The sequence below is a fragment of the Pleurodeles waltl genome, chromosome 4_2 (assembly GCF_031143425.1).
Source record: "Pleurodeles waltl isolate 20211129_DDA chromosome 4_2, aPleWal1.hap1.20221129, whole genome shotgun sequence".
NCBI lineage: Eukaryota > Metazoa > Chordata > Amphibia > Caudata > Salamandridae > Pleurodeles > Pleurodeles waltl.
Genome location: NC_090443.1, coordinates 806963776 through 806990006, shown reverse-complemented (window position 1 = coordinate 806990006; position 26231 = coordinate 806963776). Strand labels below are relative to the sequence as shown.

General features: G+C 43.8%; 1 protein-coding gene across 2 annotated transcripts in view; it reads right to left on the bottom strand.

Moving 5' to 3' along the window:
- The window catches only part of SERBP1 (SERPINE1 mRNA binding protein 1), a 221264-nt gene that overhangs the window by 187159 nt on the left and 7874 nt on the right, over positions 1–26231 (bottom strand). For both annotated transcript variants that reach the window (XM_069232469.1, XM_069232468.1), the window contains exon 2: positions 7014–7212. In XM_069232469.1, coding sequence (XP_069088570.1) covers positions 7014–7212 — 199 coding nt within the window. The remainder of the gene's footprint in view (positions 1–7013; positions 7213–26231) is intronic.

The following is a 26231-nucleotide window of genomic DNA, read 5'->3' as shown; positions in this document are numbered from 1 at the left end:
CTGTGGGTTTCTGGATGCGTAATTTTGCGTTTTCTTTTGTTGCAAATAGGTCTATTTGTGGTGTTCCCCATCTTTGGAAGTAGGTGTTTATTATTTGGGGGTGAATCGCCCATTCGTGGATCTGCTGGTGATCCCGAGAGAGGTTGTCTGCTAACTGATTCTGAATCCCTGGAATATACTGTGCTATTATGTGAATGCGGTTGTGAATCGCCCAATGCCATATTCTTTGTGCCAGGAGACACAACTGTGGAGTGTGTTCCTCCTTGTTTGTTCAGATAATACATCGTTGTCATGTTGTCTGTTTTGACAAGAATGTGTTTGTGGCTTATTATGGGTTGAAAAGCTTTCAACGCTAGAAACACTGCCAGTAGTTCTAAGTGATTTATGTGGAACTGTCTCTGCTGAGTGTCCCATTGTCCTTGGATGCTGTGTTGGTTGAGGTTTGCTCCCCACCCTATCATGGAGGCATCTGTCGTTATTACGTATTGAGGCACTGGGTCTTGGAAAGGCCGCCCTTGGTTTAAATTTATATTGTTCCACCATTGAAGCGAGGTGTATGTTTGGCGGTCTATCAACACTAGATCTAGAAGTTGACTCTGTGCCTGTGACCACTGTGATGCTAGGCACTGTTGTAAGGGCCGCATGTGCAATCTTGCGTTTGGGACAATGGCTATGCATGAGGACATCATGCCTAGTAGTTTCATCACCATCTTGACATCTATCTTTTGGATACATGGCCTGTATTACATCGTGAAATGCCTGTACCCTTTGCGGACTTGGAGTGGCAATCCCTTTTATTGTGTTGATTGTCGCCCCTAAGTATTGCTGTGTTTGACACGGCTGAAGGTGCGACTTTGTGTAGTTGAGTGAGAAACCTAGTTTGTGGAGGGTTTCTATGACATACTTTGTGTGTTGTGAACACCGTTCTTGCGTGTTGGTTTGGATTAACCAATCGTCTAGGTACGGGAACACATGTATTTGCTGCCTTCTGATATGAGCAGCTATTACTGCCAGGCATTTTGTAAAAACTCTTGGTGCAGTTGTTATCCCGAATGGCAACACTTTGAATTGGTAATGTACCCCTTGGGATACAAACCTTAAGTACTTTCTGTGTGAAGGATGTATCAGTATATGGAAGTATGCATCCTTTGGGTCTAGTGTTGTCATGTAGTCTTGTTGTTTGAGCAGTGAGATTACGTCCTGTAATGTCACCATGTGAAAGTGATCTGATTTGATGAAGGTATTTAATGTTCTGAGATCTAATATGGGTCTTAGAGTCTTGTCCTTTTTGGGTATGAGAAAGTACAGAGAGTAAACTCCTGTTTCTTTCTGTTGAATTGGTACTAATTCTATTGCTCCTTTTTGTAGCAACGGTTGGACCTCTAGTCCTAGAAGATCCATGTGTTGTTTTGACATATTGTGTGTTTTCGGTGGGACGTTTGGAGGGAATTGAGAAATTCTATGCAATAACCATGCTGGATAATTGCTAGGACCCAAGTGTCTGTTATTTCCTCCCAATGTTTGTAAAACTTGGTTAGTCTTCCCCCCACAGGTGTTGGGTGTTTGGGATTTGTGACGTGGAAGTCACTGCTTGTTTTGAGGAGTTTTGGGACTTTGGAACTTCCCTCTACTCTTTTGGAGTTGTCCCCCTCTATATTGTCCCCGAAAACTTCCCCGCTGATATTGGCTCTGATAAGTGGGCCTTGTTTGTGAGGTTGTGGGTTCTGTAGTTTGTCCTCGAAACCCCCCTCTAAACTGCGTTTTGCGAAATGTGCCTCTGCTCTGTGGGGGGTAGAGTGCGCCCATGGCTTTGGCCGTACCAGTGTCTTTTTTTAAAGTTTTTCGATAGCAGTGTCCACCTCCGGCCCAAACAACTGCTGTCCGTTAAAAGGCATATTAAGCACAGCTTGTTGTATTTCCGGCTTGAATCCTGGCGTACGCAACCATGCGTGTCTCCTTATGGTTACTGCTGTATTTACGGTCCTAGCAGCTGTATCTGCTGCATCCATTGCTGACCGTATCTGATTATTTGAGATACTTTGTCCTTCCTCCACCACTTGTTGTGCCCTCTTCTGGAACTCCTTGGGTAAGTGTTCAATGAAATGTTGCATTTTGTCCCAATGAGCCCTATCATATCTCGCCAGCAGTGCCTGTGAGTTGGCAATAAGCCATTGGTTGGCAGCTTGTGCTGCAACCCTTTCCCCCGCAGCGTCGAACTTGCTACTCTCCTTGTCTGGAAGTGGTGCGTCTCCTGAGGTGTGAGAGTTTGCTCTTTTGCAAGCTGCCCCTACTACCACAGAGTCTGGTGTTAATTGCTGCGTGATATATACAGGGTCTGTTGGCAGTGGCTTGTACTTTTTTTCTACTCTTGGAGTTATGGCCCTGCCCTTCACAGGCTCCTGAAACACCTGTTTGGAGTGTTTTAGCATTCCGGGTAGCATAGGTAAGCTTTGGTATTGGCTATGAGTCGAGGATAGTGTATTAAACAAAAGGTCATCCTCAATAAGTTCTGCGTGCAAGGTGACGTTATGAAATGCAGCTGCTCGACACCACCTGTGTATAAGCTGTACTGTCCTCAGGTGGTGACGGCCTCGCTGGTTAACAGTCTGGGCTGTTATCTGACAGTGGCACATCATAAAGATCCCATGCGTCGGGATCATCCTGACTCATTCCAGTATGAGTTGTGGATTGCATCAGTGGTGGAGTGGCTACCGGTGATGTGTGCGTTGATGGTGGTGGGGATGGTGGCGGTGTTGTTTGTTTTGCCACCTTTGCCTGTGGCTGTTTGTCCTTTTCTTGAAAGGCAAGTCTTCTTTTCATCCTAATTGGGGGAAGAGTACTTATCTTCCCTGTGTCCTTTTGGATGTGGAGCCTTCTCGGAGTGTAGTCTGGCTCCATTGACTGTAGTTCTTGTCCGGACTTATGTCCTTGCATTTGGGAGGACAATCCCTGTTCCTCTGTGTAGGAACCTGATTTCGGTTCCGAGGCTTGATGTTTTGGAATGGAAATCTTTTCGGTAGCCTTTTTTGGCTCCGACAACACCTTTATTTTCGGCGTCCCGGTCTCTCGGTGCAGACTTGTTTCGGTGCCGCCCTCTCGGGCTCGAGTTTGCTGTGTGCCGGTATCTCGACTGGAGTCGGATGACTTAGACACATGCGTGCCCTTTTTCGGTGCCGATGGTCGGTCACCTATTTTTCGGGTTAAGCCATGGCCTTCTGGCGGTGGCATCCCCTGGGCTTTTGTGGTCTTCTCATGAGTTTTGTGTGTCGACGTCTTACTCACGGTTTTAGGCGTCTCTTCGAGATCGAGCTCTTCCGAGTCAGAGTCCTGGATGGAGAAGGTTTCTTCTTCCTCCTCTAAGTGCCTTTGTCCTGCCAGCGCCATTTGCAGTCTTCTTGCTCTTCGGTCTCTTAGTGTCTTAGTGTCTTCCTCGCCCGAAACGCTCGACAGGCTTCACAAGTATCTTCTTTGTGTTCTGGATACAAACACAAGTTACAGACCAGGTGCTGATCTGTATACGGATACTTGTTGTGGCATTTGGGGCAGAAGCGGAATGGGGTCCGTTCCATCAGCCTTGAAGAGACACGTGGTCGGGCCGACCACACCCCGACGGGGATTGAAAAAACCCCGAAGGGCCACCGGAGCTCTTCAAAAGTCGGTATCGATCTGTTGTAACTAACCCGATACCGAACGTAAACAATACCGTAGAATTTTCCGAGATTCTAACTATCTTTCCGAACCGAAACAGAGCGAAAAGGAACACGTCCGAACCCGATGGCGGAAAAAAAACAATCTAAGATGGAGTCGACGCCCATGCGCAATGGAGCCGAAAGGGGAGGAGTCCCTCGATCTCGTGACTCGAAAAGACTTCTTCGAAGAAAAACAACTCCGAGACCAACACTAGATGGCGGGATGTGCAAAGCATGTGTATCTGCATCTACACATGCCATCGAACATATATATACACACATATATATATATATATATATATATACACACACACATACATATATACACATATATACACACACACACACAGTGTCATTGTTCACTTTATCACTGCACCATTACCTGGAGCACCTATTTGTGTATTTTCTAAATGTATCATTTTGAATATACCAGTTTTAGCAATAGATTGCAATATATTTGTCCTGAAAGATTAATATTGATTTATGTGACTGATCAATGTTATACTCATATCTATTTTTGCATAATTTGTTTTGTTCCCTATTGAAGATTTTGGATGAATGCTTTGATCACCCTCGTTCTAGGGATTAAAGGGTGCTCCGTGTGGGCTTGTGATTCAACACAAGCCATAGCATTGTTTTAGTTAGTCACATAAAAAGATGTACGGGTGGGAGCGGAACATAAAATTAAAAACAGTAAACAGTGTGCTCTAGCTAGCCTTGGTCGGGCAGCTCAGGCATTTCTCATTAGTGACTGAACTGAGTCAAGGCTTGTGTCTCACAATAGTGTGATGGGAGGTTACTTCAAGCTTACAGCTGGAGTCAATGTTTGTGGTCAGTACAGGGAGTGCCATTACAATGCAAGATAGTAAAAACCTATCCTCTATAGTACTTAGAGATGGCAGATGTTCAATATGAAGCTGAAAATAAAGGCACATCTTTATGCTGGTTCCAAGGCCCAAATCAAACCCTTGCTCCAGACACCAGCTGTAATCTGAAGGTCAAACTAAAATCCTGCCTACATGGTCTCAGACTTCCATTTCCAGCAATGCAGATTAAGCCTTCCATCCTATTTTTCAGAAAAGTTCTGTTTAAGGCTTTTTAAAAAAAAAAATTACACAACGGAACATCATTTTTTCGAAACAGAAAAAAAAAGCAATGTCCAAGGATCAACCTGGTCAACTCTCTGAAGCCTCACATCAGTTAAGTAACGCTCACAAGCCACCAATAATTTACACTTCAGTGAATGCAGACATTTTCCAAGTTGAAGCATAGTTTCATTTTTGAGCCTGACTATACTGTTGATATATATATATATATATATATTTTTTTTTTATAGCAGTCATCAAGGGAGAGGGAAAAAAAATATATATATATTCTGAGGCAGGGACTGTAGTTGGAACCCGTCGTGCAAGCTAAGACATGAAAGGGAAGTGCAGCATTCTCCCTAACTTTAACAGTAAATAGCCGGTTTATCTTTTAGGGGAAGCACATAGTGTCCTGTGACCCAAATGGAACAGGTCTTGTAGCCAAATTTGGAGCTATAAGGATGAGCCAGAATTAGGTAATCTCTCGGATTACCTGAAAGATTCGTGGGATGAGTTGGAGGAAAGGTGTATTAAAATCACCTCCATTTCAACATCTGAATATGGCCTTGTGAGACCATCACTTGTTCGTTCAGGCGATCAACTGATTGCCACCCATTTACTATCAGAGACAAAGGAATTAAAATCTGTAAGAGCCCAAGACTCAGTGTAACACGTAGTGTTAATTCAGAACCCATCAAATACTCAAGATGGCTACATTTCAAGTCTGGCACAGAATATCTCTATAGGGAAAGTAATGGAATACGACAAATGTCATGACCCCAGTGGAGTCAAATTGGACAAAAGTGAACTCTGGTACCATTAGCATTCCAGAAAATGTTCATATTACGCAAAGAATAGAATTGAAGAGCATACGACACAGGCTAAATGTTTCAGACAAGTAACATTCTGCAGTAGCAGTCTTAGTGAAAATGTTGATTCAATGTAACATTGTGAATTAACAAACTTGTGTCTATATCATCTGCTCTTAGATGATGGGGGTCGACTGGTAAGAGGTTTGTGGATGCTACTATTGCAAAGGAAAATAAACAGTGGTATGTCAATCGTAAAATAAAGGAACTAGTTACGCTGCATAAATCGTTGTACAAAGGACCAATGGACGCATTTATTATAAACATTAAGTCCCAGTTCTATTCATTCTGTAACCAAACCACTAACATTGAAGATTGCCCCCTTGTCCTGTGAAGAGAAAATCACAGGCTTACAAATTATGACAATCTGCAGGATAACTTGCCGTTTATCATCCCTATGAGAGCACCAGAAAGAAATAAGTGAAGTAGTAGCTGCTATCTAGATAAGTGCATTTTCTCTTTGTAGGCTTTCCATGCAAGTAACATGGTCAGAATCAGTCAATGGTGCTCAGTTTGCCAGGTGAAAACATGAACTGCAGGATATTTAGAATACATGGGACAGTATGGGACATCCACTATAAAAAATAAATAAAAAAAAGCTACCCTGCAAAGAAACCATCTTATATGATTTGCACACTGTGCCCCAAAAGGACAAAAGTGGTATAACAAAGCATTTTCAAAAAACATACATACACAAGAACAGCAAAGATCCAGTTACAAGAACTGGATGGATCTCCCCATCGTAAGTACAGGCTATAACTCCAGTAGCCCAAACTACAATCTGCTTTAAGAAACATTTCTCCTAATTGTCTAGTTATGTAGCAGAAAGGTACCTTTTTTGTGATGGAAGCAACTTGTAGTTGTACCCTTCGGCAGAGCCTCTCCTAATGAAAATCCTAAGCACCTCCAGTTATAACAATCAGAAAGGCCAAGTACACTCAAGCATAAGATCAGAAAAGTGAACAGGGTATAGTGGCACAATCCTCTAATGTAGGAGACCGGTTCTGCAAGCGACTGCCTGGCCCCTTGGATAAAACATTCAGAGTACCGAGACAACAGTACATTACTTGAAACTCATCAGTATTATTAGACCAAATACCTCTCATATACACCACTCAATATGACATGTTGAAACTGCAACTGGTCATTAATTATTGCTTCCTGCATCACTACCTTTTTTTGGAGTATTGTAAGTGGATAGAGAAAGGGACATCACTCAGTTATTTGCATGCACCCGACTCAAAACGATTGTCTTAAGTAATGTGATTGTTCTGTTAGCATGCAGAAAAGTACACAAGATACATATTCAAGTGTGCTGCTTGTCTGCCCATTTAAAACAAAAATCTGTAAGTCACATCAACAAGGCTTACTTATCTACAGAAAATTCTCCCCCTTCGGTCTTCTCTTCCACAGGTTTATCAAACCGACGCTCTCGAGGTGGTCGTCTGTCTGGTCTCCTGTCAATAGGCTTGCCTTCACCCTGAGGAGAAAGCTGCTGCTGTTGTTGCTGCTGTTGTTGTGGTGGTGGTGGAAGTTGTTGATCGGGCCTCCTTCCTACCCTTCGAATTCCTAAAAGGCCAGACAGAATTTGCATTAGCATTCTGTGCTATTTATTAGCAAAACCAAGTTACCCACTGCTATAATCCAGCCACTAACTGCTGCTTTAGTTTCACACCTGGCAACCAACAAGGAGGAAGGGGCGATGAGGGGAGGGCGGTGGGGAGAAATTGTAATAGTTATCTTCCACAAATTCTTTAAACTGCAGAGATCCTGCATGGGCTTCATCCCAACGTGATCTACTTTCAGGGTAAACAGCCTTCAGTTTTTTTCATATTTTGAAACAACTTGTTCTTCCATGTACAACACAATGTTTTACAGTCCTATTCGTTGAACAAGGACTTTGAAGGCACTTGGAATGTAACAGATTTGCCTGCTTAAGTTCAGGCATACAAACTGAAGTACTCATATAATATGCACAAAGAGCTTCATATCCGATGACTCGTCAAACACTTTATTCAGGAGAGGCTTTACAGCTCATTTCCCCTCGGTGTAAAGTTATTCTCTTGACAAGAAGATAATTTGCATTCTTCACAACACTGCTTCACATAAAATCCTTAATACTTAATGTGAGCAAAAACTACTTTAAGGCATCTAATTAAAAAAAAAATGAACAAAAAAACCACTCTGCCCAAGGAGCGTTACACAATCGCAAAACAAACACTAGTTTTTGTAAAACTTTATATTTGAGAAGATGATGGACAATAGTAAAAACAACAACATTTATAAAATAAAACAAAAAAATATATATAATAAAAAAAAAAATAGACCGTGGTTAAATACAAAACATTTTTGGCCTGTCAAAGCACACACTGCATAGCAGTATCTGGTGAAAGCTAATGACTGATCCACTGACAAAGGCTGTATGCTGTAGCGAGTAGAAGAAAAATGCAAACAGCAACAGATAAAAAGGACTGGGCAAAAGCCCCTATAAGCAAGTATATTGTGTAAAATGGCATTGACACTATAAAGGTCTTTCCAACACCAAACCTATTAAAAAAATACCTTTACCTCACCACATGGTTGTACGTATGCAAGCCTTTAGTTCTGTACACATGCAATTATCCCAAGATGGTTGTTTTTGAAGTATCACAACATCACTGCAGATCATCCAAAACTTCATAGGGCGCACATCTTGGGATCAAGGCTGTCCAAATGTAGACTGGGACAAAATGTTTTTTTTCCCCAGTAGCTCAGCTTGTGAAAAATAAAAACACTTAAGGCACATTGTAGCCAGTCATGAAAAAGCATTAGCAAAGCCAATAGATCTCACCAACAAGAGAGCTATTGGCTTTGCAAATGTTTATTTAGCAATGTTATAAAGCAGTACAGCCACTATGCAGCTTGGCTGAATTTTCAATAGCATAATGTGTTTTATTTTCGTTTTTTAGGGGCGAGCGGAATGCGCTCCGTCCCTCTTCTAATCCTTCTTTAGGGGGATTTTAACCACACCCATGTTACGTCAGTCACTTTTATTGGTTTGTGGGCTTGCCTGCAACATGGATAACGCAGGACAGGACGGGGGTGTAGGGCACGTCAATGACTGGGAGCTTTGGGGGTGGGGGAGCATGCTAGGGCCAACGGACAAATGGCCGGGGGAGCTAACTCCTATAAAGAAGGGGGCAGTGTCTGGGAACCCAGGGTGCTCTAGACGTAGCTTTCGATGAACAGCCAAGACTTAACTAGGAGACATGCAAAGTACCACAATAGACACAGTAACTTATCACACATGAAAGGAACCACAGTGTTACAAAAATAAGGGTGCTTTATTACAGTACACTACGTTACTTATAGGCAGTCGTCCCCCCAACCAGAGGTAAGTGTACACACACACACATATACATATACATATACATATATATATACACTGTAGGAAGTTGGCTCTGTATGTGCTATTTCAAAGTAAGGAATAGCATGCACAGAGTCCAAGGGTTCCCCTTAGAGGTAAAATAGTGGTAAATATAGATAATACTAATGCTCTATTTTGTGGTAGTGTGGTCGAGCAGTAGGCTTATCCAAGGAGTAGTGTTAAGCATTTGTTGTACATACACATAGACAATAAATGAGGTACACACACTCAGAGACAAATCCAGCCAATAGGTTTTTATATAGAAAAATATATTTTCTTAGTTTATTTTAAGAACCACAGGTTCAAATTCTACATGTAATATCTCATTCGAAAGGTATTGCAGGTAAGTACTTTAGGAACTTCAAATCATCAAAATTGCATGTATACTTTTCAAGTTATTCACAAATAGCTGTTTTAAAAGTGGACACAGTGCAATTTTCACAGTTCCTAGGGGAGGTAAGTATTTGTTAGGTTAACCAGGTAAGTAAGACACTTACAGGGCTTAGTTCTTGGTCCAAGGTAGCCCACCGTTGGGGGTTCAGAGCAACCCCAAAGTCACCACACCAGCAGCTCAGGGCCGGTCAGGTGCAGAGTTCAAAGTGGTGCCCAAAACACATAGGCTAGAATGGAGAGAAGGGGGTGCCCCGGTTCCGGTCTGCTTGCAGGTAAGTACCCGCGTCTTCGGAGGGCAGACCAGGGGGGTTTTGTAGGGCACCGGGGGGGACACAAGCCCACACAGAAATTTCACCCTCAGCAGCGCGGGGGCGGCCGGGTGCAGTGTAGAAACAAGCGTCGGGTTTGTAATGGAAGTCAATGGGAGATCTAGGGATCTCTTCAGCGCTGCAGGTAGGCAAGGGGGGGATTCCTCGGGGAAACCTCCACTTGGGTAAGGGAGAGGGACTCCTGGGGGTCACTTCTCCAGTGAAAGTCCGGTCCTTCAGGTCCTGGGGGCTGCGGGTGCAGGGTCTCTCCCAGGCGTCGGGACTTTAGGTTCAAAGAGTCGCGGTCAGGGGAAGCCTCGGGATTCCCTCTGCAGGCGGCGCTGTGGGGGCTCAGGGGGGACAGGTTTTGGTACTCACAGTATCAGAGTAGTCCTGGGGTCCCTCCTGAGGTGTTGGATCGCCACCAGCCGAGTCGGGGTCGCCGGGTGCAGTGTTGCAAGTCTCACGCTTCTTGCGGGGAGCTTGCAGGGTTCTTTAAAGCTGCTGGAAACAAAGTTGCAGCTTTTCTTGGAGCAGGTCCGCTGTCCTCGGGAGTTTCTTGTCTTTTCGAAGCAGGGGCAGTCCTCAGAGGATGTCGAGGTCGCTGGTCCCTTTGGAAGGCGTCGCTGGAGCAGGATCTTTGGAAGGCAGGAGACAGGCCGGTGAGTTTCTGGAGCCAAGGCAGTTGTCGTCTTCTGGTCTTCCTCTGCAGGGGTTTTCAGCTAGGCAGTCCTTCTTGTAGTTGCAGGAATCTGATTTTCTAGGGTTCAGGGTAGCCCTTAAATACTAAATTTAAGGGCGTGTTTAGGTCTGGGGGGTTAGTAGCCAATGGCTACTAGCCCTGAGGGTGGGTACACCCTCTTTGTGCCTCCTCCCAAGGGGAGAGGGTCACAATCCTAACCCTATTGGGGGAATCCTCCATCTGCAAGATGGAGGATTTCTAAAAGTTAGAGTCACTTCAGCTCAGGACACCTTAGGGGCTGTCCTGACTGGCCAGTGACGACTCCTTGTTTTTCTCATTATTTTCTCCGGCCTTGCCGCCAAAAGTGGGGCCTGGCCGGAGGGGGCGGGCAACTCCACTAGCTGGAGTGTCCTGCTGGGTTGGCACAAAGGAGGTGAGCCTTTGAGGCTCACCGCCAGGTGTGACAATTCCTGCCTGGGGGAGGTGTTAGCATCTCCACCCAGTGCAGGCTTTGTTACTGGCCTCAGAGTGACAAAGGCACTCTCCCCATGGGGCCAGCAACATGTCTCGGTTTGTGGCAGGCTGCTAAAACTAGTCAGCCTACACAGATAGTCGGTTAAGTTTCAGGGGGCACCTCTAAGGTGCCCTCTGTGGTGTATTTTACAATAAAATGTACACTGGCATCAGTGTGCATTTATTGTGCTGAGAAGTTTGATACCAAACTTCCCAGTTTTCAGTGTAGCCATTATGGTGCTGTGGAGTTCGTGTTTGACAGACTCCCAGACCATATACTCTTATGGCTACCCTGCACTTACAATGTCTAAGGTTTTGTTTAGACACTGTAGGGGTACCATGCTCATGCACTGGTACCCTCACCTATGGTATAGTGCACCCTGCCTTAGGGCTGTAAGGCCTGCTAGAGGGGTGTCTTACCTATACTGCATAGGCAGTGAGAGGCTGGCATGGCACCCTGAGGGGAGTGCCATGTCGACTTACTCGTTTTGTCCTCACTAGCACACACAAGCTGGCAAGCAGTGTGTCTGTGCTGAGTGAGAGGTCTCCAGGGTGGCATAAGACATGCTGCAGCCCTTAGAGACCTTCCTTGGCATCAGGGCCCTTGGTACTAGAAGTACCAGTTACAAGGGACTTATCTGGATGCCAGGGTCTGCCAATTGTGGATACAAAAGTACAGGTTAGGGAAAGAACACTGGTGCTGGGGCCTGGTTAGCAGGCCTCAGCACACTTTCAATTGTAAACATAGCATCAGCAAAGGCAAAAAGTCAGGGGGCAACCATGCCAAGGAGGCATTTCCTTACATACACACACACATACACACACACACACACACACACATATATATATATATATACACACATACATAATCCAAAATTTACATAGAAAACATGCATGGGCAAGGATTATAGAAAATAGCTAGGGCCATAGGTGAGGGCCAAGACATATACTGAAATTATGGAATGCAAAGTGAAGTCCTGCACCCAAAGGTATGAAGTAGTTAGAGGGGAGCTGGGAGAACTCTGGCCCCCATAGGGGAGTATCTTAGTGACCCCCAGCAGAGCAGAGACAAGTACTTGGTTTTCCCAAGGACTAACAAGAGGACTTAGAAAATAGATTGTGAAAGAAAAGGACCTGACCAGAGGAAACCAAAAGGTGGATTCTGGAAAAAGAGGACCTGCAAAAGACAGTGGCAGAGTCCAGTAAATGATAGAGTGTAGTGGCAAGAGCTACTACCCACCTTTTCTGAGAAAGAAGATCCAGGTTGACTGGGGAAGAAGACAACCAGTTGTAGGAGTCCAGGAGCTGCAGAGGAGTCCTTCGAACAGTGCAGATGTTGTGACATGTCAGTCGTCGGGTCACAGATGGTCAGTGGTGAAGAAGAACCACCAACAAGTCTTGGCAAATGTAAGAGGAGGCGAAAGAAGAGTTGCAAGGTTGAAGAGGACCAGCAAGGCCCAGGCTGACCCTCAGCTGTCAGGGGAAGCAGGCCCATTCCCCACAAACAACCCACTGGCAGCAGGCACAGTAAGTTGCAGTAAGGCCCAATCTGCACACCTGGAGAAGAGTTCCATGTCAACAGAGCAGCAGAGGATAGAATGCCCTTGCAAGGATGAAGAGATGGGGGCCGGGGCTACTCGGAGCCTCATGATCCCTTGGAGCAGGAGACAAAAAGCCTTAGTTGATGCATGAGTCGAGGTGCACATGGGTACTTGTCCTGCAAGGAGAGCCACTCCAGACCACCACCTGTGATGCAGGATCCATGCAGTTTCAGAGGAGAGCAGATCTACACATCCAGACGTCGATGCTGTAGGTGCCTGCAGATGCAGGGGAGTGACTCCTTCACTCCAAGTGAGATTCCTTCTTGCCTACTAGTACAGCTGAAATCTTGCCAACCCCAGAGAATGCACAGCTGGGGAAATGTTGCAGTTGCTGGAAGGAGCCAGGGAAACAATGTTGCAAGGCGAGGTCGTCTCTAGAGTTGCAGTCTTGTCCTGAAGCATCCAGTTGCGGTACCAGTGGCCAGGAGCAGAAGTAAACAATGCAGAGAAGTCAGGGTGGAGTCCGCACGTCGAATTGGGGGACCTACCAGCAAGGGAGTCCCTAAATAGCCGTAAAAGGGATCTGGTCACCTTGCACAGTGGCCACCTATCAAGAGGGGTCTCCGATGTCACCTGCCTGACCTGGCCACTCAGATGCTCCCAGGGGCCTCTGCTCATCTTGGTTTCAAGATGGCAGAATTGAGTGGCCACCTGGAGGAGCTCTGGGCACCACCCCTGGGCTGGTGATGGACAAGGGAGGAGTCACTCCCCTTTCCTTTGTGAAGTTTCACACCAGAGCTGGTCCAAAACTGTTTATGCAAGGAGGGCACCAGATGTGCCCTTCAAATCAAGCTGGTGGCTTGGGGAGGCTACCCCTCCCAAGCCTTGTAACACCTATTTCCAATGAAGAGGGTGTTGCCTCCCCTCTCCCACAGGAAATCCTTTGGTCTGCCTTTCTCCGTCTGAACAGGAGAAGCAGCAGGAGGGCAGAGACCGGTTTGGCTGCCTGGAAACTCCCTGGAAGACTGGTAGGAGTAATATTGGGGTCCTCTAAGGAGCCCCCAAATTCATGGAAACGTGCAACCAATGCTGGCAACAGTATTAGGGTATGATTCCGAAATGTTTGATACCAGACATGCCCATATTTCAGAGTTACTATTATGAAGGTGGACACAGGTAGTGACTTGTGTCTAGTACACAGGTAAAATAGCTTTACTGCACTTACGAAGCCCAGTGCAATGGAACTAGAGTTCTTATGTGCACCTCTGTTCATGCAGGGGTGCCCTCACACACAGGGACTTGCACCCTGCCCTCTGGGCTAGGAGGGCCTACCATAGTGACTTAGTGACCTGGTGCAGTGACCTGTGGTGAAAGGGTGCATGCATCTTTTCATGCAGGCTGCAATGTCAGGTCTGGAGACACATTTTGCATGGGCTCCCATGGGTGGCACAATACTTGCTGCAGCCCATGGGGTACCCCTGGTGTCCCAAAGCCCTGGATACCCAAGTACCATATACTAGGGTATTATAAGGGGGCACCAGTATGCAAATTGTGGAGTGCACCAAGGTCCATGGTAACCAAATTTGGAGGGAGCACAATCACTGGAGTCCTGTTTATCAAAATCCCAGTGAAAACAGTCTAAGCACACTGATAGGCAAAAAGTGGGGGTACTTTTTTACAATATCAGGCAGGAGGAACACGGAGGGGTGCACGTACATGAGAAAGACTGCATACAAAGATCGGCTCTTTACTTATACAAAAGTAAGTAGTGCCCAAAAAAGTGAGCAGTGGAGGGACAATGCACCCAAGCTCCAAAGAGGGACATAAACAGGAAGCAAGGAAGACAATGAAGCTAGCCAATGGTAGGCAATGAGCTGGCTCCAGGCCCACTGTTTTAAAACAATGTCTTGTATGTGCTTTAAAGACAAGACCTAAAAATGAATCTAATACAATAAAATAAAAACACAGCTGCCAAGATAGTCTTATTAGCAACTACATTTGGCATTTCATAATGGAATGCGCCAAAGCTTCTACTACTTCCTAAGTACTTTCACACAGCAGTGTATTCCATAGTCCAAGTGAGGCTAGACTCAACTATTCTCGCAGTCACTCCTTATTCATCCTTCCTATGAAAGCTGTTCTCTGGAATCAAAACTTTCAGGTACATAACACTCATGGTAGAAGGCATACGACTCTCAGGAACCCAGGATAAAATTCAAATTGGTACACCTCACATTTAAGGTAAACACTGGAATACCTTAGAAGGCTCTAAATATAATCAGGAGGAAAGGGGAACTTAAGACGCAATGACAAGCTACAAATGGAACAAAAGACTTCAAATCTTGCAAAACTACCAAAAATCTTTCTCTAGAGAAGACTTCTATATCCGGAACTCACTTCTTGTGGACCCAGGATGCTCCCAGAATCTTCTGCACATCCACAGAGAACCAAAAACGTTTCTGAATGGTGTCCTAAGCACTCCTATTTCCCAGTCTGCGCCTAAACTACATCTCTTCTCTCTTTATACAAGCATTTTTTCCCAACTTGAAGTACTATACTGTCCTCAGTTACCTCCTCACTCCACCTAGTCATCATCATACTTCCAAGACCACTGCATATTACCTACTGTATTTTTTACTTGGCTTTTCCTCCCTCTAGACTTCCAACACCTCTCCTTTGACTACTTGACTGCTATTTTCTTTCCTCCAAAAGGTAGTAGCATATCATTCCACAAGCCTCTATTCTGCCTCGATACTTGATAACTTTACAGATGAATGGTTACTGATTCTGTTGTATGTATTTGCTGACAACTCCATGTTGTATTACTTTACTGTGTGCCAATGTAAAGTGGTCTTTTGAAAAGGGAAAAAAAAAGTGAAATAAAACAGTTTAGGTAGCCAGTTAATAGGAATATGGAATCAGTGCCTGGAGAAATGCAAGAGCACATCGTACCTTCCTTTATCAATGGTAGAATTGAACTTAGAGTGACCACATGATGTGTGGCATCACATTTTCTCAACTCAAGTGTGTCTCAGACATAAACCCTGCATCTTTGAATACTTCTGATAATCAATGTTGTGTTTTCTAAAAAGTCAAATTTAAAGCTGCCATGTCTGCATGTGTCACCACGCATGTCTACAGTATAAATCGGGCAACTTTTCTTTTAAGGAAAAAATCTAAGATGGCAAACACCAGTGAGACCTGTAAATAAAAATTTTTAAAAAGTCAGAGATTAGGGAGCAAGGAGGAATGGGTGAGGGAAAACAAAAAGCTGAAGAGATGAAAGGGGTGTAGCACAAGTGGGAGATAGCAACAGGAGGAAAATAAATCAGAAACATGAGAGAATATGAAACATGGGTGAAGCACATGCAAGAGCAGTACAAGGGATACAGAACAAGGAGCCCATGGGAAGCGGGTGTTTGTGGTGAGGCATGCAGCACACAAGGACGGACCTAGAAAATAGGCACTCAGAGCAATGCAACGAAAAGTAGTTCCATGAAAGTGAGCAGTTGAGGAACAACAGCTAATGTTGGTAAAAAAAATAAATAAATAGGTATGATCAAGGGGAAAGGACAAACAATGGAAAGGGCAAGCCATCATATATGATGCGAGCAAAGAAGAGTGACAAAGTCAACCAATGGTTAGGCTTTAAGCCCGTTATGTGCTTTGGTAAGCCCACAATAGGTCTTTTACAACCAAACAGCTTGTGCTGTCTAGTAGGCGAGACCTAAACAAGGCTACAGTCAAACTGCCTTTGTATAGTTTATAACAGCAGTGAAATTAAAGAGAACACAAGAGGGGGACCATTTAAAAGCCTAAGTGCCTCAAGTGAAAAGGTCTTGGAGCAAATTTTATAATACTAAGCTGGTTAATAAGCTGACTGAGTTGGTCAGACTACTAAATCTTAGACTCCACTAAGCAAGATGAAAATTTTGGTCAAGCAATTTTACTAATGGTGCAGAAAAAAAAAAAAAGGCGGTCTTTTGAAGAGGTCTGCATGTCAGTGATGTAGACATCAAGCAGTGTACCTCCCTCCAAATGCGTTGGTCTATAACGTTTTAGAGCAGTGTGTTCCACAGGAGTTTGCACTTAGTCTGACGCTGTTTAATATTTACATGTCTTTTGTCCCTATGGTTTAAATCTCTGTCACCTGCATAAATTATGCAGATGACACTTCTCTTGTTGCAGGGTTGGACAAAACTAGGTCAGGCCCTTTAAATAATCTCCTCAGTGTATGTCCCCTGTCACCTCTTGCCTGAGGCTTCATTCCTATAGGTTTACCTCCAGCAAGCCTGAGATACTCTGGCTTTCCCAATCCACTCAAGTTGGAGAAGGTTCAAGCCAAGAGGGCGGGGTAGAAAAACAAAGGAAAAGGTCTGCCTGAAAAGTCTATGAACAATTTTGGCTTTTACCTTGAGGAAAACCTGTCTTTGGAGACATAAGCTACCTTCTCTCGTTTCTTCAAGTTAAGGGTGCTTCGGAAAACAGCCCCACAGGTTCCCTGCCAAGCTTGTCAAATTGATATCCACATACTTATTCACCTTTACTATTGTAATTCTATGTTTCTAGGAGCCTTGACTAGTGTGCTCCTGAAGCAGATCCTAAACATGGCGGACAAAGTAGCTCTTGGATTACTAAATTCATCAGCTTCCTCCGTTTTTGAACATCTGCACTGTCTTCCAGTGGCTGAAAGGTTTTTTTAAATTCCTCTGCATAGTCCATAAGGCTCTCCAATCTTGAATATATTGGAGTAATAAATTGAGGATTTATCCCAGGGCGCCACCAGAATTATCCAGGTGGTATCTGGATGTAGGTCTTCCCTGTGTCGGCTGCCAAATTGGGGAATTTTATAACTATTTTTGCATAGCATGCCAGCACTGACACATTTAGAAAGTCTTTGAAGAGTCTGCTTTTCACACTTTAACTCTCTCCCATTTTTCTGTCTTTCAGGACGTGATTGTTTTTTCTTTTGTGAAGCAGGAGGACATTTGCGCTTAGTCTTTGCGCCATGACACCTCTCTGGAATTGGAACGCTTAATAAAAAAAAATTATACATTAGATTAATTTTGGTGCACCATAACACCATTTACCAACTTGCTAAGAAAATGAAACGGGCACTATAATATCTAGTATAATTCTGCCTCCAACTGTGCGCTAAGCATAATACAGGGGGATAATTCATAATAGCAGATGTAATATTTCTTCCATAGCAAGTCGGAACACCCAGCTGGAAAATGAATTTGAACATAAATTAAATGATGAAATTGCCAATCAAGATGCAAGTTATTTGTAACTCTAAGTTGCAAAAAATGTCAAACTAAATATTTTCTTGAACCAACAACCTGCACTATGCATGTCACAAATAAAAGTTGTTTACAAAACTGTAACAAGCCTCTCAAAACGGTGCAACTCCTCACTAGTTTAAAAAAAATAAATGCACGCTTTGATTTTATATCAGATGCCCAGCCCAACTGAAAATCCAGAAAATTAATCCTACCATGTAGGTAGAGGGAGGAATCAAGACGTGGTTTTACTCGTCACTGCTGCAATTATGCTAAGCCGTGGTGCTCATGGATATCAATAAGCCAGCCTACTAAGGTTTTCATAACATCAGTTTACTGCTGTTGCTTAGTAAGAAAGCACCATCTAAGAGGTTTCCATTTCTTACCAAAAACCCATTTGAACACAATCATGAAGTTAAGTGCCATGCTCTTGGAACTTCAGGAACAAAATCCTAGATTAGATTAAAGGCAACAAAACGTTCTCAAATTAATGCATCAAAATGCTCAAAGTACTCAAATAGAACAACGTTTGATTTCAGTTTGAAGAAGTTAACAAAAATGTGGAACTTTATACTTTTGAAACGTTTTACACACACTGTAAACTGAATCAACCATGGGTTGACATGCATAAAAATAGCAATAAAGAGCAAAAGAAAGCTACACCTGTAACTTGTTTTATTTAAAATAAAAAATATTGTAGTGTTAGCATCAGTCAGTGTTCGCGTAATGCCAGACTTTTGGATAAATAAATGTGAAATACATGTTCCCTCTCACAGCACACTTGACAGTATCACACCAGTTCTTCCCCAAGTACTGCAAAATAATTTTTCACAAATAGCTAAGATACTCAGGGATCAAGCTTGCTAAACATTGTCAAGAAATATACATTATTCCCCACTTTTTATGAAAGTGAAAAATGTTTATAAGCTGGCAGGTTTCATTTATGTTCTCCCTTTGAAATGTACTAGCCCACCAGTTTCCATTTCTACACTGCCAGATAACTCTACCATATTGAATTAAGCATGAAACTTGTTTTGAATAGTACCCCTGACGCGACCGAAAATTGCTTATTGCCACGATTGAGACTGGTTCCTTCGTTACTATGCACGAGAAAAACATTAATGCTCCTAGCGTACCCAGTTAAAGTTAAAATAAGAATCTGGGTGAGAGAATATTGTTATCTGCGATTAAAATCCCAAAGACTTTTTTTTGTTAGAGTTCTTCCAGGCATATTTGGATAAATTCTAAATAGAGGAATGTACTTTCTCTAAAAGGGCAGTTAGGCTCTCAATTAGGAGCCAATATACCTAAGAAAACCCACAGATAAAACGAGAAAGAATGGTTTAATTATATTTGGAGAACTGTAAGGTGCAAATTTGACCTTAAATACAGTCTTCAATAATCGTGTTTAGTGTAACAGTAAACATTCTTACATATAAAGTAGCACACGTGGTGGAGGTTGTGGCAGATCAGGGTTTTTGAAGCAGAGTAAATATTATCTTTGAGCTTAGACTGGTAAGCATTTGCAGGAGAAACAAATGATTGATAGTAATTCTTGCTTGGATAGACGGCCAGTAAATGCATGGGCAAAGGGGAAAAGGGGAGATGTGATCGCCATCTTCCACCCCTTCCTCCCCCCGCCCACTAAGTTCAACTGTATAAATCTAAAGTTAATCAAGTTGGTTTTCTGCATTATTAAGTAAAAGCAGTCCTGTGGAGTCAAAACATCAAAGTAATAGAGTGCAGTCTAGTGGGTGCTGGGGTGGGGGGACAAACTGTTAAGGACTGAACAAACAACCTAATTAAGACCTGATCCACTACAAGTGGCAAGATGGTGGACTCAAGAGCTTTTTACGAGCTTTCCACATTTAAGAGCTTTAGTTAATTTTGATAGTAGTTAAAACTGGTGAGGATGCCTCTGCTTCACTTTGTCTTCATGTGTTTTCTGACCGGGTACTGAATGATTTCTTGATTAGGGACCTGATGTACAGCACGCCCTCCAATTGAGATACATTGTTTTTGTTTGATTTTCCTCCCAAGTCAACTTGAAACCGTTAACACGTTCAGTACTGAGGAGGAAATGGCTCCGTCCTCGGCCACAGTGGTCGTGTGCAGAGGATGGGACTGTTCCATCCTCTGCACGCGACCACCAAACCTTTCTGCTATTCACAGAAGAGGGATTTCCTTTTTTTTTTTTTTTTTTAGCCTCTGGAGCTGGGAAAGAGCTCCTCCAGCCCCCTCCCCAACCCCAAGTTATTTTATTTGTCAATGTAATGACAATCACACACATGGCGCGCTGGCATCATTACACTGAAAGTGAAATGAGCCGATTGGCTAATTTCACTTTTCACGGTTTTGGTGCTCATGGGGCTATCACAGCCCTCACCGCACTGAAGCACATGGGAGAGATATTGCTGGAAAGAGGATAATCTGCCTTTCCAAAGGTACCTTTCCCGAGTGGATACCTGCTAGGGGTAATCGCCCAACAAGGACGATCCCCAAGCAGGAATCCACTCTACTAGACACCAGGAGTTTATGTTTGAGACGGGGTGATCCCTTAGGTAAGGGTCATTCCCCTTATTTGGGAACTATTTTAGGCCCCTTTTCTGATCCCCCAATAAGATCATATTGGTCTTATTTTTAGGCCAATCTGGCGGGGGGGGGGCAGAATACCACTAGACACCGGGGATTTTAAATAATATATATGTTAGGTCGCTCCTCATTATGAGGGGAAAAGTTTAGCCTGTTTCTGGCACCCCCAAAAAAAGGAAAGTCTTTCTTTACCTTCTGGGGGTGTGGAAAGCAGATCAGGTAACTAACCCTATCAGCCACCCAGCGGGTGAGAAGTCCTCTAGACCCCAGGAATTACTTAAAGTCAGCAAGGGCTGCCCACCTGGGGCATAGCCATTGCCTCCCTCACCGCTCACCAGAAAATTAGGGAAACAGTCTTTCTGCCATGCTGCGTTTTAGCCGTTTTCTGCCGCAGGCACTAGGCTTACCCACACAAGTGAGGCACCCTTTTTATCAGGATACTTAGAACACTAGGGTGGAAGAAGTGTGTGGCTCCGCCTAGATTCCAGAAATGTGAGGAAAATGTGTTTTTAATCAAAGTTTGAGGTTAACAAGAGATTCTGGGTATAAATGAGTGACAGCCATGCAAGTCACCCCATCCTGGATCACCCTAGTAGGTGTCAAGTAAAAAAACAAAAAGGAAAGAACAATTTATCTTATGCCCATTTTGAAAATACACGGGTTCCCTGGATACCTATATTTTTGTATTTATATTTTAACCATCTGAGTTGCACTATACCCAGTATACAATGAAAAGGGATTGCAAGGTACAGCTTAGGATACCTTGAGATCTTGGAAAACCCACACAACCTATACATCCCCACAACCAGAAGGGACTAGCAAATGTATTGGTATGTTGCTTTTTAAAAAATCAGCCACCGTAAAGAAGTTACAAATGAAAACATTTTCACAAATGGCTGTTTTTGTTCCTACCAATTTGCAATTTTCTTTTTTCTCCCAACACTTGGTTTCTTGGGTAATCCTTTAAGGATCTACACAAATAACTCCTTGCTGAATTCAGAGTTTTGTTTAGTTTTCAGAAATGTATAGCTTTCCGGAAAGTCAAAACAAAAAAAAAAAAAACACAAAAAAAAAGTCCAGTATGGTCATGCCACACCCCAACTGAAGGTGGTAACAGTCTTTCAGCTCTCCCCCTGCACACTAAAACATCTTATCCCACGGCAAGCAAGAGGACATTTGATTATTTTGGGTTTTGGTTTTACATTTGGGCTATGAGAGCTTGACTAACTCTCAAAATCGTCCCACTTGGAATGGCGAGGGCTTCACTTTTTGGACGCTGCCAAGTAGAAAAATCCACAAGACCTAGACACATCTGAAAACTAAACATGTGGGTGAATCCAGGGTGGTGTGCTTCACATGCACCCCGCACCATTCTCTTACCCACAATGCCCTGCAAACCTCCAACTTTGCTGGAAATAACATTTTTGGGATGGAACCTTCCGGAGTCTGCAGAAACGCACAAAATTCCTACCACCCAGCATTGCATTATCTATACCGATAAAAAATTCTGCCACACGTGTCAGCCTATAAGTTTTGCCAAACTGCCCTTGTGGACTCACTTTGGTTCCCCCCCTCAATTTCGACATGTTTTTGGCTCTTCCCTGTCACAGGCTCTTTGTCCACCTACACAAGTGAGGTATCATTTTTACCAGGAGACTGAGGGGAACGTTAGGTGGTAGGAAACGTGTCCCGGTGCAGTGATCCCACACAGAAATGTGGGAAAATGCGATTTTTTTAAAGCTAAATTTGAGGTTTGCTCAGGATTCTGGGTAAGAAAACACTGGGCGAATCCACGCATGTCACACCTCCCTGGACTCCCTCAGGTGTTTAGTTTTCAGAAATGTTTGAGTTTTGGTAGGTTTCCCTATATGGATGCTGAGCCCAGGAACAAAAACGCAGGTCCCCACCACTGCAAAAACAGGTAGTTTTGTATTTGATAGTTTTGATGTGTCCACATAGTGTTTTGGGGCATTTCCTTTCGCGGACATTAGGCCTACCCATACAAGTGAGATACTATTTATTTTTTTAAATAATCGGGAGACGCTGGGTGGAAGGAAATTTGTGGCTCCTCTCAGATTCTAGAAAGTGTTTTTTGTTGGCCAAATTGAGGTTTGCAAAGGATTCTGGGTAAGGGAACCTGGTGAGAGCCCCACTAGTCACCCCTTCCTTCAACAATTCACAGGTTTGGTAGGTTTCCTTGGTGCCGGCTGAGCTACAGGCCAAAATCCAGAGCTAGGCACTTTCCAAAAAACACATCAGTCTTCTTTGGGAAAATGTGATGTGTCCATGTCTCGTGGGCATTGGGCCTAACCACGCAAGTGAGCTACCGACTATCGGGAGACTTGGGGGAAACACAGAATAGCAGAACAAGTGTTATTGTCCCTTTTATTTCTCTACATTTTTTCCTTCCAAATGTAAGCTATATATCCTCACAGACGAGTCCAGCAGACGTAACGGTATACTGCTTTAAAAAAAATCTGACATCGCAGTAAAAAGTTAGAGTACAACGTAAGAAAAATGGCAGTTTTTTTCACCTCAATTTCATAATGTTTTTTTTTTTTTCAGCTGTTATTATCTGTAGGAAATCCTTTTAGGATCTACACAAAACCCCATGGTGAATTCAGAATGGTCTACTTTTCAGAAATGTTTAGCTTTCCAGGATCCCGCATTGGTTTCACACCCATTTCTGTCACTAACTGGAAGGAGGCTAAAAGCACCAAAAAATAGTAAAGATGGGGTGTGTCTCAGTAAAATGCAAAAATTGTGTCGAAAAATGTGGTTTTCTGATTCAAGTCAGCCTGTTCCTGAGAGCTGGTGTTTTAGCACTGCAAACCCTTTGTTCATGCCATTTTCAGGAGAAAAAAAAACAAAAAACACAATCCTTCTGCAACCCCCCCCCCCCCCCCGCACACATACTTTTTTTTTTTAAACAAAAATTTCGCTGTATTTTGGGTAGTTTCTTGGTCTCCTTCAAGGGAACTGAAACTCTGGGCACCACTAGAATCCCTAGGACGGTTAGAGGGGAGTGGGGGGGTGTAAGGATGCAATTTTGGCGTGGGTAGCTTTCTGGACAAAAAGTTGGAGTTCCTAAGCACAAACTGCCCCAAATAGCCCAAAAAAAGGCTTGGCAGCAAAGGGGCTAAGTTTGATGAAGTGTTGTCATTTACTGGAATTCTTTTTTTGGGTGCGGTAAAGAACAATCCCATACTTTGAAACCACCACCTCTCCTGGTCAGCGCTGGCCAAGCAGATGCGTTATGCTCAGATAAAACATGTCCAGCACCTTCCTTAAGGTATAACCATATCCTGGATAGTGAGCCAATATGGTGGCAAGCCAGGTTCACCCGCCCCAAGTATCATATTTAACATTAAGTATGAGTTACTGCAAATAAAGCAGTTGGTGTGACTTCTCTAATTAATCATTCCAATTCAGAGAAGAAATTCTGAAGGGCTATGAAAGAGAGGATACAATGGAAAAGAAAATCTGGAAATTTTTGATTGGTGAGGTGGGGGATTGCAAGGACTAAAATATAAAAATAAGTTTTGGCAAAGCCACTAGGTCTCGGCAATGGCTGGCCTATTGCCTTTGGTAATGGGGTGGGTGTGGTGAACGGGAGGGCAGCCCCGTATGTGAAAAACCAGCGTCCCACAAACAGAGGGCAAGAGACAAGCAGAAAAATGGGCAGACTGGCACAAACAGAGGGCAAGAAACTAATTGTACACTTTTAAAGCCGAGCAGCATATGGCACAGTCTCGGCTGGAATGCACGTCTGTGGTGACGTGTCAGGCCTTTATCCACGGTGGCTTTCCCAGGGGAGCCTACCCCCACTTGGGCTGCTGCCTGGCACTCTCCCTCCACTGCCGAGCTCTGGCAGATGTTACCACCACTTGAACCAGAACCTTTCTTAAAGCAGCCTGTGTCTACACTGCCTGCCTGCTAGAGCTGTTGCTGGGTTTGCTCAAGAGGAAGCTAGACTGCTGCTAAAGAAGTGATGCCAGGAAAAGCCTTTCCCTCAGCTGTGGCCGTCGGTGTCAACAATGCTGCCCGTTTCCGACAGAGCCCCCACATTAGGAACAATAGCACTCATGTGTGGCACACATTGAAACCAAAATAAACAAGCGTTTGCAATGCAACGGGTCTCGCGTTTGCTCATGTTAGAGCTGATAGCGTTGTGAACTCATAACCCGACTTTTCACCTATCTGCAAAAGTGCATTTATGCACGTAACCCAAAAAAGTGCAATTAACTATGTAAGGCGCTTGACTTCTGCCAAACGAAATCGCGCTAGTAAATTAGAGAAAAAGTAGTCCACGAGCCAGACATAAAACAGCGAGCCTCGCGTGGTTTTTTTTTGTACTTGGTCGATGCCCTCGAGGAGGGCTAGCCACCGGAAAAGGCATTACGTATGTATGCCTTAGACTAATGCAAGCAGATTTTAATAAGCAAGCCCATGAACCAATGAAAAACACGGACGTGACGTCGCCAGGGATCCGAGCCCTTTTCTAAACACTAAAGCGTCTTGATGCGATACGCATGCGCGAGCGCATGCAACACAGGCTCGACCCTAAAAAGAAGTCCCAAAACAATGGCTAAAAAATGGCCGCTGCGCAAATAAACAGTAGTTGGCCAGTGCTCTCAGGGAGGGCTAGACCGCAGATAAGGTACAATGTATGCATGCCCTTGACAAATAAATGGAGACACTGCAAAAAAAAATTGCGACAACAGTGCCAGCAAATATGAGTGCTATGGGCAGGCTGAAGCCCTCGATGTAGATACAGCAGGTCTCAGTTCAAGACAGCATATGTGCACTGTATAGAGCCGAGACCTAACAATGGAGCCTGTTCCATCATGAAATGGGATGCATTTGCCCGAGGCAATGCCTTAATGACAAGTCAGCCAAGATGACTGGTGCAATTGAGCTGGGAGATTAAGCTCAGGATAGAGGTACAGTACATCTACCTACCTCTACAAAATGGAAGACCAAGTTTGCCGCAAAGGACACGAGTGCACAGTTTTATACCAGTCAGTTCAAAATTAAAATGGCGTGGTGTTCAATGACGGGAATTGTCTCAAAAGTAAAATTAGCCTTGACAGTTCTTTTGAGAGATTTTGGGTACTCTTCCTTCCTTCATAACAGCTGTCAAGAAAGCAAGCTTCAACAAAAACTGTGCAAGATTTGGTCCTAATTTCAGGATTACTGTACAGGTCAGATAAATCTAGGCTGGAACTGACTTTTAATATAGTTAAGCCATGGGATCTTAGCTGCTTTATCTAGTTTCAAACTATCTTTTCAGACGAACCAATTAAATAGAGTTTCAGGTTTGGCCCAAATAGATATCCAGAGCACGAGAGAGCTCACTTTAGAATGTCCAGAGATGTAATCAATTCTTAATTCAGCATGGCATTTATGAATGATGAGGTACTAGGAGGACTACTAAAAGCCTCCCAAGCCACGCATCCACCTTCCCTGCGTACCAAGTTGGTCAGCGTGTCCCGAGAGGCCTGCTCCATAATTAACTATCGGGATACATTTGACCTTCTGTATAGTGATAATTTTAGAGGTTTGATTTCCAATTAAGCTGGGGAAATTCTGCATTTTTAGCCATTTGGTATCCAAGTATTCAACTAAGAAACAGGGGGAACAATCACCACCCTGCATTAAGTGAATCAAAGAAAATTATGATCATTTAATGTGTTTTCTTCTACAATCTGAAATCATAATAAAATCAACGGTAATATGACAGCTTCTCCCAGTGCAGGGCTGTTTCTGAGCAACTTAATCAGGGTACATCTCCGAGGCAACTCATTATAAATTTGCTACTAAAAATGTAATGCATCTCAGTAGGCAGTGTGGGAGCAATGCATCAGCACC